Source organism: Seriola lalandi, unplaced genomic scaffold (genome assembly GCF_002814215.2).
Source record: "Seriola lalandi dorsalis isolate HSWRI2012SDOR001 ecotype SW California unplaced genomic scaffold, Sedor1 jcf7180002054590, whole genome shotgun sequence".
NCBI classification, from domain to species: domain Eukaryota; kingdom Metazoa; phylum Chordata; class Actinopteri; order Carangiformes; family Carangidae; genus Seriola; species Seriola lalandi.
The window spans coordinates 377723-389749 of record NW_019525143.1 but is presented as its reverse complement, the minus strand read 5'-3'; the positions used below and the strand labels follow the sequence as shown (position 1 = coordinate 389749).

Here is a 12027-nt window from a genome sequence, read left to right as displayed (position 1 = left end):
GAGGGAACACGCCCAGGAATCAGGAATAAAGTGTGTTTTCTGATGGAGGGAGACTGTGACTGAAGGGAGTAACTTCTGTGAGAATGTGGTCGATCAGGTTTTGATTTTCTTCCTCGACTGGTTCGACTCTTCAGAGCGAAGCGCGGTGCCTCTGCTCTGAGACGAGGACTCTCCTCTGACAGACCCACCTGCACTTTCTTCTCTTTTTCTGCTCAGGGTTCTCTCTCCTGTGTGTGTGTGTGTGTGTGTGTGTGTGGACTGTGAGTGAGGAAACCTGGACTAACATGGCCGTGAACCTGAGTAAGAACGGCCCTGCGCTCATGGCCGCCTACAAAGAGGTGGTGGACGGCAAGTCGGACACAAACTGGTGAGTTTAAATCTTTTAGAGAAAACAACAGACGGGTCAGAAACAGACTTCACTTCCTGGTTGACTGAACCCTGGGATCATGTGTCTGTCCTGTGACTGTTTCCAGGGTGCTGTTCACTTATGAAGGGAACAGTAACGACATCCGTCTGGCACAGAAAGGAGGTAAGACCTTCAACTCACTTTCCACTTTCACTCCTGTCACTTCACTCAAAGTTAAAGAAGCTCACTTCTGCGAGTCATTGGACTTTTAATCGTGTTGATTGAATCACAGTGTGACAGTCAGAGTCTGGTTCACAGCTGTTTTACCTGCAGCCACATTCAGACCAGGATCAGTGCAGACTGGTGCAGGAAGTGGAGTTCAGAGAGACGACCAATCAACGGAGAGACATGTAGAAACACTGACATTAAATGATTATATGTTATTATTATCATTACAACTGATCCTGAGTCATCGGTGCTTCTGCAGCGTTTTACTGCCGCAGCTGCTGCAGGTGGAGCTTCATACATCATTTACTCTAAAAACCAACGAGAGCTTAGTCCGCTGGTTCCAAACCTAGGGGTCGGGCCCCTCCGCAGGGTCACCAGGTAAATCTGAGGGCTCGTCACATGATTCATGGGAGAGGAAAGAAGAAGAAACTAAGTTCAGATACAAAGTGTGAGTTTCAGCTCAGAGGGAAACGTTTCTCTGGTGCAACGAACTCTGAAACACGAGGAGACACGACTTCACACTGACTTCACACTGACGTCACAAAGACGTCACAGATCAAAACACTACTTTCATTTTTACCACTGCATTGTTTTTCATAACCTGTTTATTTAAAATGTTCAAGTTTAAATGTTTACCTTTGAGTAGAAGTATAAAACAATATCCAAGTACAAGTATGTCCGAAATGAAAGTGTGTGTGTCTGTGTGTGTGTGTGTCTGTGTGTGTAGATGGTGGATTGGAGGAGATGGTGGAGGAGCTCAGCAGTGGGAAGGTGATGTACGCTTTCTGTCGTGTCCCGGACCCCAACTCTGGTCTGTCCAAATTTGTCCTCATAAACTGGGTGAGACACACACACACACACACACACACACACATAAACAGTGTGTCCTTCCTGTGTGTGATCATACATGTGCTCATCAGACGGGTGAGGGAGTGAAGGACTCTCGTAAAGGAATGTGTGCGAACCATGTGAGCTCCATGGCCAGTTTCCTGAAGGTCAGTCTGACTTTATTCTTTATAATTATTAAATATATTATTCTATATTTATGATATAAAAGCAGTCAGTTATCTTTTTATTGATTCACATTTAAGAAAATAAAGGTTTTGTTTCCTGCAGCCTGAATTAAAAAACTTCAGTGAACCAAATAATATCTTAGTCCAAAAATGTTGCCTTTTATTTTTGTTATTTTTAAATTATCATCTTTAATTCCTGTTTAAATGTATTAACATTCCCTCAAAATGCCCATTTGTGGCTCCATCCACCGTGTGTGTGACCGCAGGGAGCCCATGTGACCATAAACGCCCGGGGGGAGGAGGATGTGGAGCCGGAGACCATCCTGACCAAAGTGTCCAAAGCGTCTGGAGCAAACTTTAATTTCTACAAAGAGACAGATCACAGAGACGCCCCGCGAGGACCCGTGGTGAGGAGACATCAGCGTCCTGTGCAGCACAACCCTGTTTAATTAAGTAAGACTGATAATTTCCCCTCTCATCCTCTGCTGCTTCCTCAGGGTTCAGTTTATCGCAAAGTCAACGCTGTGGAGGAGATTCAGCAAACCAGGAAGGACGACTTCTGGGACCAAACTCAGGTTTCTCTTCATATTCATCACATGCGAAGCGCTGAGCGTCTGTAGTTCAATAACAGGACTTTTCCTCGTCAGAGGGACGAACGGCTTCGTCGACAGGAGGAGCAGACGCGAGCAGAGCGGGAGAGACAGAGGCTGGAGGGGGAGAGGAGGGAGCTGGACGAGAGGCAGAGGAAGGAGAGGGAGAGGAAGGAGAGGGAGAGAGCGCAGCAGATGGAACAGGAGAGGTGAGTCTGACACCTGGGGCCTCAAACGCCCCACGAACATGTTTTCATCCCCAACAGAGAAAATCAGCTCTGACGCCTCCTCATCCTCCATCTGCTGGTCCTGCTCTCTGACTCCAGACTTTCATTGTTTTTTATTTTATATTTGTTGCTCATTTGTTGGGAAATGTTTCGTCAAATAGCTTCTGTTTGTGTTCAACACAACAACCAACAGTCAGGCTGTTTTACTCCATCATCATCATCATCATCATCATCATTATCATCAGACAGTTACTTCCTGTAATCATCACCTGATTGTAGGAAGAGCTCATCACTCTCTGAAGCCTGTGTTAATGTTTATAATGATGAAAACTAGCAAATGTTCAGATTTCAGAAGCTGCTTTCTGTGAATTATTTTGATTTTTCTGCATTTTTATAAAAAAAAACAAAAAACGACTTAAACGATTAATTAGTCATCAAAGCTGTTGCCAATCAACTTTCTGTCACTCCACTGATCAATTCATTCCCTCATTTAAGCTCTAGAGAAAATGTTCATCACTTGGGGAAAATGATGAACTGTATAATGGGGGTCAACTGTAGCCTAGCAACAAGTTTCTGCTCTGGAGCCTCTCAGCCCTCAGGAGGTTAATGTGTGTGTGTGTGTGTGTGTGTGTGTGTGTGTGTCAGGATTCATCAGAAGCAGAGAGAAGAAGAAGAACGAGAGAGGGAGCAGCAGAGACAGGTGAGAAAATTTATCAAGACAGAATGAAATATGGATTAATCTGCCGCTGAAAATAGTCCCCAACAAATGTCCTAACTCCTCCTGCTTCAACAAATCTGTAACAGCGTGAATCCTTCAGGCTGTTTAATACAAACATCATGTGTGTGTTTTAGAACCAGCCGGAAAAAGAAACCAGGAAGTCGGGCATCAACTCTGCAGCGTCGGTGCAGAAAGCTAACGTGAGGACAAACAGAGCAGCAAACGTTTACCTGTGAGAGAAGAGTCATGTCGCTTCCTGGTTTGAATGTGTGTGTCGTTGACAGGAAGCCAGATCACTGATCTCTCAGAGATCGTTTAACCCCAGAGACATCTTCAAGCAGAGGGAGCAGAGCTTTGAGGCCGGCGGCAGAGCGTCTCCTGCTGCGCCCAGACCAGGTAAACAACAACCACCTGGTGTAAATAACACCTGGTGAAACAGGCAGTGATTAACCTCTCTGATGTTTTCACGGTGTCCCTCAGGGAGGCTGCGGAGTCCGTTTGTATCTCAGAATGCCTTCGACAGAGAAACCCCGGTGCAGCCTCAGCATCCACCTGCTGCAGCTGTGACCCCCCCATCTCCTGTCACACCTGTCTCACCTGTGCTGTCTCGCTCACCTGCTGCAGCTGTGACCTTCCCATCTCCTGTCACACCTGTCTCACCTGTGCTGTCTCGCTCACCTGCTGCAGCTGTGCCCCCCCCAGAGACCACAGGCTCACCTGTTCAGCCTGCAGGTCAGACACACCACAAATCCTCTCTCGCTCTGCGCCGCCTGTTTGGGACGATGAACACATTCATGAGTTAAAGTTCCTTTTGGGTTTAAATGTTCTGAACCTACTCACCTGTTCCATATTTCACACTCACCTGAACCTGACACTCAGACTCCTTTTCTTTTTACTGAATCAAGAACTGGCTTTGATTTGAGAATGACAGGTAGATCTTAACAGTGACTTGTGTGTGACTTCCACAGACGAGGACGAGTGGTCTGATGAGTTTGATGACGACGCAGAGGAAGTGACGACAGGTACGACACCTGATCCGTCAGAGAATGATATCAATGACCTCACGTAACTAACCCCAACAGTAATGAAGTTATTTAATCAAGTACTGAACCCGATTATAAATGTGAGGAGCTGATTTTATAACTGATAAAAGACAAACGTCTCACAGATTCAGGGTCACTGACGTCAGTAACTCACCTGCTCTTCCTCCACAGCAGAGTATCGCTCTCACGGGGATCTGTACAGAGCGGAGCAGCCGGCGGCAGCAGAGGACGACCTGTATGAAAACGTCCACGAGCAACAGGACACAGTGAGTCTGAGTTCTCTTCACCGTCACCTGATTTAATGCTTCAATTATCAATAATCAATTATTATAAGAATGATCTGAAACATTTGAACTTGTCTTAAACATCAGGCTGAAGAACAGGAGGCAGAAACCAACGGAGAGAACATCTGTGCCAGAGCGATATATGACTACCAGGCTGGTATGTACACACGCACGCACGCACGCACGCACGCACACACACACACACACACACACACATACTGCTCCTTAAGCTGATGTATATTTTACTGTTACTGTAAATATTCATTGTTCTTTTCTGTCTTCCACAGCGGACGACACTGAGATCACCTTTGACCCCGATGACATCATCACCGGGATAGAGATGTTGGACGAGGGCTGGTGGAGGGGTTACGGACCTGACGGACACTACGGCATGTTTCCCGCCAATTACGTGGAGCTTCTCTGACTTTCTTCACCGTCCTTCATGTAAATCACAAAGTTCAGGTGCAAACATTGGTATGAAGCTGAGAACCAATCAGCTGACAGACAGGAAGTGACGAAATAAACTCGTTTGCGAAGTCTCTGTTCAAACATCACTGGATTCAGACTCACAATAAAAGCTGTTCTTATAGTATAAGTGTGTTTGTACCACACATTATTAAATCCATTATTTATTCTCCTGTGTAAATGAAACTGAGAGACACTACAGCTGCTGTGGAGCAACATGTGAGGCTTCATGGGAAAGTGTCTCACACTTTGACACCACTGTGTATAAACTAACTCTGTACTGAGAGGTGTTCCTAATATTTTGTCCATCCCATTTATAGGAATTAGATTTGACAAAATATTAGGAACACCTCTCAAACAGATTCAGTAAATACTGAACATTATATATGAAGGAGGATTTACTGCAGGCCTGTTCCATTATACAGCATCAGTTTCATCCAGGTTCAGCTGATACACATAGATGAATTAAAACTAAAAATCAAGGACACTTACAAATGCTAAAACAAATCAGCCCTTTATTTAAAGTTTACCCAATATACAGCAACTCTTAATAAAACACATTAAAACAGTCAGTGTCCAGTCTTTGCACTGCGCTCATTTTAACTCTCTCTCTTGGTGTTGAAGAGCTTTTCAGACCTTCTTAAGGACATGGTGAATGCAATTTAAGAATAAAATTAACAGAAAAGAAAAAAGAACAGTTCAGTAAAAGTCTTTGTCATCTTTGAATATATAAACTTCTTGGGCCGTAGCCTCTGTCCTCGACCTCCTCAGCAGCAAACAGCAGAGACTCGGTCCGAGAGCAGCTGCTGAACATAGTGCAGCATTAAGAAGCTAAAGACACAGATTTCCCTCAGGAGCTGGTGGAGACCAAACACAGAGCTAAAAGAGAGGGAACACTGGACTAACATCATCATGAGACATCAGCTGACACAAACACCACTCCGACTGCAACACATCAAATATAATAATTATAAATAACGTCAATTAAAAGTTATAAATGAAGATAGAAAACGTTTTCCCTCCACTCCTCCACAGTCTTTCCACCAATAGTCACAGTGTGACTATGTGTGCATGAATGTCTGCTTCAGTTGAGGACTGGTTTGAGTATTAAATGAACAATCTTCTATATGACAAATATTTTCTCTACACATTTTGTAAACGTCACTTTATCTTAACTTGAACTATCACGACGTCTTGATGGACAATGTATTAACCAACATTAACACTGCGCATTACACTAACGCAGATCAATTAAACTGGGTCACGTGGAGAAACACAAACCAAAAGTTGTTAGATTAACGTCGATTAAATTAACCTTTTTATTGGGCTTTGACTGAACACCTCCACGGGCTAACCCAGGTTGACACAGGTTATCAGCTAACGCTAGCACTAGCTGGCTAGCTTGCTTAGCAAGGTGCATCTTCAGCTGAACTGTGATACTGTGATATAGGGATGCTAACTTAAAAAATAGACTTTAAACAAAATGTACTTACTGGAAAAATATGAACCTTCGACTCCTCTGAGTGTCTTTGAGAACAACTGAACGCTGAACAAGACATTTTCAGGTAAACAACATGTTGGAGCTAACTTTGATCAACTGAAAACACAACAACACATCGCTCTGACGTCATATCCGGATTAACAGGCAGGTTCCCCTGTGTTATCTATCAATCACGCAGTAGCCACGCCCAAAAAACACTCTGCTTCTATAGAATATTAGCACTTCCGCGTTGGCTTTATTTTCCAGACCCAGAGTCGACCTCCATTTTTATATATAGTATATGCTTTGAAGACGAGCTGTTTCTGTTTCCGGTTCTCGACATCCTTGTTCAATTTTTATGGTACAAGTTGGATAATGGAACAAACTCATGCTTTGATGCGCTTAATTGAATTGCACGTCTTCATTTAATGGGACATTATCACACACAAAGAGTTAACAGCGTACAAAATACAACAACATACAACTGCACAAATATTATACTTCATGCACGGACTAATATTAGTATTTACCCAGTAATGTTTAGACCCGTTATCAGCGTTAAGTATGACGTCTGAACCAAGCGACGGTGAAATAAATTCCATACGTCATCACAGGGCGACAAGAGTGTACTGTCAGTGAAGAAGGAAAAATGGCTGCAAGGTTACTGCTCCGCTCGACTTTCAGAGCTGCTACAGCCTGCCGGGTTGCCCGGGCTGCCCCGGCCCCCGCCCTGACCCGCAGTATGGCGACTGGAGGTGAGGACGAAACCGGCACCGAGACACCGAAACATGAAAGAGCGGTGAAATCTGACTTTAAAACAGCGGTTTGTCCGCGGCGAGTAGAGGCGGAAGACATCCGCCCGCTGGCCGGCTAGCATTAGCAACGTCAGCAGCCTTAGCGAAAAGGTCAAACGTGATTTATTTAACAAATACCTTTTAATAACAGATTCAGCGGCTTCTACAAACATTCAAATGTGTTTTGTTTTTGTGGTCGGATGTTTACCGGGTCCAAAACAGCGTTAACTTTACTTATATTAACGAAAACCCGCTCAGCTAACGTTAGCTAAACCGTGCTAACCATGGTGTTAAAGAAGATAACGTGACTTCAGATATAGAAAGTGAAGCTGTTAAGGTTTCTGTTTATTAGGTTTATGGACTAAATCAAGTTAGATCATACCGGTGTAATTGTAAAGGACCTTCAGACAACAAGGTCATTAACTGTACTGTAAATTCACAGGACACAAAGGTTCTGAAAGGAACAAAATAATGGAAGAAGTAGGATTAAAAGTTGTCTGCTAACGTTTCATATTTTTGAAGGTAAAAGACGTGAACCCAACTCCTGCAGCAAACGGATTAAAATGAGCATTATTTCTGAATGTTAATGCGCTGTTACTTTTTATTTCAACAACTTAAAATACAGAACTATGTAATCTGTAATTGCAGCATGTGTTGTTTAATCAGTACTTATTAACACCTTGTTTGCTAGCTGGTGAACAGTGTTACTTTGAGGTCGTGTTACAGCCAGTAACATACACAGATAGAGGGAAGAATAAATTCCACTAAATCTCAGCAGATTCTGGAGGCAGTTGTCCTGCAGTCAGTCAGGAAAAAGAAAGTAAGACGAGGCTGCTTCGCTCAACAGGACCATGATCCAAAGCAGACCTCAAAATCCACCATGAACTAAGCTGAAGCTTTTGGACTGGCGCCCACAGCACCCCTCCTCCCTCCCCCGACCTGAACATCACTGGGTGGTAGTTAAATCTGCTGTGTGAGCAGGGCAGACTGAAATATATCTCAGAGCCTGAAGTGATCTGCAGGAAGAGGCTGAAAATGCATCAGTCACAAGTGTAAAAACTATTTTCTAGTCATCATGAAACTGTCAGGACTAATCAACTGTGACAGAGGGCAGAGGACGTCACTAGAGTAGTCGGTCTGTCAGTGTCGCCCAGGACACGTTTGATCAGATCACCTGAGGTCTGAAAGGGGCCATAGCTGCTACAGAACAAGTAGGGTGTCGAAATTTTGCACATTTATCGTGTTTTAAGTTGATGAAATAAGAAGTAACAGTTCAATAACATTTGAAGAAAAGTCCATTTTAATGGCTGCTTGCTGCAGGGATTGAATTCACGTCTTTTACCTTCTAAAATCAAGAAAAAGTCAACAGATCATCAGCCGGATTCTGCTGCTAACTCTGCTATTTGTTGGAAACCCACCGACATGTTTCACCCTCACCAAGGCTGTCTGGTCATCTGCTTGTTAGCTCAAACAATTTAGCGGGCTAAAAATAACACTGTATGTGAAAGGGCGGTTGTTGAATATGACGTCTCACCTGTCGGCTTCGCCTATTCCTCAGACATGTTTTCATTTATTTGCAGGGATTCCCACTGATGAGGAGCAGGCCACTGGACTGGAGAGGATCATCATGGAGAACATGAAGGAGGGAAAGGTAAGATCACGGGTCTGGTTTCTGTCTGTCAGTTAAACAAGCTCTATTAGTGTTGCACCTGTCGTACAGATTAATGCCATTCATAGTGATAATAAGACAGAACAAGTAAACGGGGAAGACAAAGAAAAATAAAAACCAATAAAATTGAATATATTAACAGTAAAAGAGACAAATGACAATAAAAAATAAAATAGAGGAAATAAAAACACTGTAAAACATAAATAAAATAAATAAAAGCTGATTACTCTTATCAATTAACTTGCCAGTTATTTTCTATATTAATCGATTAATCATTTAAACTTTAAAATGGCCGTCACTTTCTCAGAGTCCAAGATGACGTCTTCAGAAGTCTCATGTTATTAAACCAACGGTCCAGAACCCAAAGAGCTTCAGGTCACACTGAGATAAAACTTTACATGTGTGAGACTGAAACAACAAATGTTTCAGCAGTTTCGCTGGAGAAAATGACTCGAAGGATCATTATTACAATAGCTGATATTATTCTGTTGATTGATTAAGTGACTAATTGTTTTAGTTGTAAAATAAATTATTGAAGAAAATAATGGCGATAAAACATTCAAATTAAAATTCAGGTTTAGTCATCAGTGACGATACAGCCAGAAAACACCCTTTACACTTCAGATCATTAACTGTTTGAATATTAATGAGGTGATCAGATGAACTTCTGTGATTTGGATTTTCACCCTTTTCATGGTGAACACACAAACAGATAAAGAGTCTGAGTTCAGCTGTAAACAGTGAGAGCTCATTGGAGGATAAAGATGACAGCAGGTGGACTAATCAATACGTCCACAGCCTCGACCTGGATAAGCTGCAGAGAATGGATATGAGGTCGTCCACACAGTCGCCTGCGGAGGCGGCGTATCGATCAGAATCTCTTATCCTGCAGCTGAGACACTTCAAACAAGCTGCTCCAGTTTTAAATAATTAGTCTTTTAGGAGATAAGAAATAAGCTTGTTAATCGTGAGTCTGTAGCGAGTTATCTGAGACCAGCAGCTGTGTGACGGGACAGTCTGGGACATGAAGTTCACTTATCTCAGACGTGAGCGATTTTACTTGTTGTCAGTGTTTTCTCTGCTGGGGTGTCTGGAGCTCAGGGAGTGATGTCACATTGTTCAGTGTGTGGAGTCTGGACCTTTCTTTAAGTGCAGCGTTTAATTAATCACAGTAATTGATCCTGGTCACACACAGATTTTCAGATTGAGCTGATTGTGATCTCTCCGTCTGTTTCAGGATCCCTACAACATGATGAAGCCAAAGGCCTACAGCGGCACCAAGGACGACCCCAACATCGTTCCCTCCATCACAAACAAGAGGATTGTGGGATGTGTCTGTAAGTTTCTTTAAGTCTTGACCATTATATCTGGTTTAGATCAGTGACACTTTAACAAACCAAGAGTCTGAGTCTCTGATCACGTCAGTTTCAGTAGAATTTCTCAGTTAAACTTTCATTAATAACATCAGTGTTTTAGGATGATCAGTGTTGTAGCTCTCAATCAGAACCTCCAGTGTTTTGATCACAAACAACAGTAAACTCAGCAGACATCATGGTTTCTTACCAGGTTGGAGCTGCAGGTTTGCAGCATTAGACTGACAATAAAACCAGTGTCTGTCTCTATTTCAACTGAATATTTGACTTAATAATAATTTTAATCTTGTCAGTATTGATTTTGAACATGGAGTTTCAGAGAGATGGAGATGTGGACACAGATGGAGGTCTGAGACCAGACAGGATTTGATGAAATTACCAAACAGGGATTATTACAAAGACTCGTGTCAAGTCTCATGTTGTGCAGTTTCACACACAGAATAAAACATTTTACCACACAACAACACATCAGCAGAACCTGTGCAGTTTGTGGTCTCAACTACATCCTGTGTTTTGTTGTGTTGTGTGTACTGAAGGTGAAATATTAAAGAAGTGATGCAGTCATATTATTTCTTTGCTATGCCCCCATATCCTGTTTTAGAAATGGAAATATGGCGCCCTTCATGTGCACAGATGAAGAAATTAAAATGTGTTTTGTCCTGTGTTATAAAATCCACTATAACTGTAATTGAAAAGTTTATATAATCAACATAATCATAAATAAATCATAAATCCGAAACATAATAATGGTGATAAAATCAACAGGAAAATAATTCACTCTAAAATGGAAACTAATCTGTCAAGAAGTAGTTTTAATGCTCCCATAATGCATCAGTCTGTATCAGCCCATGTCCCAGAAGGTTGGGGGTTAGTGTTCATCATCTTGGTTCCATTCAAATCAAATGTTAAATGTTCAATGACTTTTACTTCCTGTTTGTGTCTCTGACGTCGTCCCACTTCCTGTTTGCAGGTGAAGAAGACAACACAGCTGTGGTCTGGTTCTGGATCCATGAGGGCGAGGCCCAGCGCTGCCCATCCTGCGGCTCCTACTACAAACTGGTCCACTACGACCTCCCCCACTAACTTATACCAGAGCTCTGTTATTATAGGCGTGTTTATCACAGCTGTATGTGCGCAGCCTCGTTAGCTTCTCTGTGAAATATTCCTTCAGAACGAGGCGAAGAAGAATCAGACGGAGACGATTCCCTACTTCAATCTCCAGGAACACTCGTGGCTCTGTCTACTTCCTGGTCTTAGCGTACGTGTCCTGTTCTGATTGGTCTTCAGCTCGTTCTGTCTCAGTACTTGATCCACTTTCTAACCTCATCAGTCTTTGCTTTTACATGTGACCTTTACACAGGGATCAGATGTGGTTTGGGACACAACAGTTTCTTTGCAAACATTTCCATTCAGCTGCAGTTTACATTAACATATGTACTGTATGTTACACTCGGTCCACTTACTCCTTTTATTGAACCAATAAAGTCTTGAACTTAAATTATCCTGCTCTCAATTGGAGTTTGTTGTTCACATTTTTCTGATTGGAGAAGATTGAAGTGAAGAACATGGCTGACCTCAGATCAGTGATCAGCACACTGAGCTGCTGTCTGCAGGGTCTGCTTGATATTCTCGAAAGTTTCTAAATTTTAGGGGAAAAGAGGGCCTGCATGGCATTTGAAAATAGATGTAAATAGATCTTTGAAAGTGCTTGAATTTATATATTTTGTGCAAAAATGGGAGGTTTTTTAAAATATTTTTTTCCCTTAACATTAGTAATACGTGCCGTGCTGCTGTCTG

General features: G+C 42.6%; 2 protein-coding genes and 1 long non-coding RNA gene across 3 annotated transcripts; 2 read left to right on the top strand and 1 right to left on the bottom strand.

Moving 5' to 3' along the window:
- LOC111664449 (drebrin-like protein B) lies at positions 1-5044 on the top strand. The gene is made up of 15 exons (XM_023419028.2): positions 1-367; positions 474-529; positions 1302-1414; positions 1495-1569; positions 1854-1994; positions 2085-2162; positions 2235-2386; positions 3050-3104; positions 3257-3322; positions 3407-3518; positions 3603-3854; positions 4091-4144; positions 4337-4431; positions 4537-4606; positions 4737-5044. Exons 1-15 carry the CDS (start codon positions 285-287, stop codon positions 4871-4873), a joined length of 1539 nt encoding a protein of 512 aa, XP_023274796.1. The 5' UTR covers positions 1-284; the 3' UTR covers positions 4874-5044.
- Positions 5045-5412: 368 nt separating this feature from the next.
- Positions 5413-6773, bottom strand: LOC147818396 (uncharacterized). Its single transcript, XR_015437999.1, has 2 exons — positions 6408-6773; positions 5413-5793 (listed from the first exon to the last, which is right to left on the bottom strand). It is a non-coding gene; the product is annotated as an uncharacterized LOC147818396 (long non-coding RNA).
- A 221-nt stretch (positions 6774-6994) lies between these two features.
- On the top strand, positions 6995-11731 carry cox5ba (cytochrome c oxidase subunit 5Ba). The gene is made up of 4 exons (XM_023419026.2): positions 6995-7149; positions 8769-8839; positions 10095-10194; positions 11201-11731. Exons 1-4 carry the CDS (start codon positions 7044-7046, stop codon positions 11311-11313), a joined length of 390 nt encoding a protein of 129 aa, XP_023274794.1. The 5' UTR covers positions 6995-7043; the 3' UTR covers positions 11314-11731.
- The last annotated feature ends 296 nt before the right edge of the window (positions 11732-12027 follow it).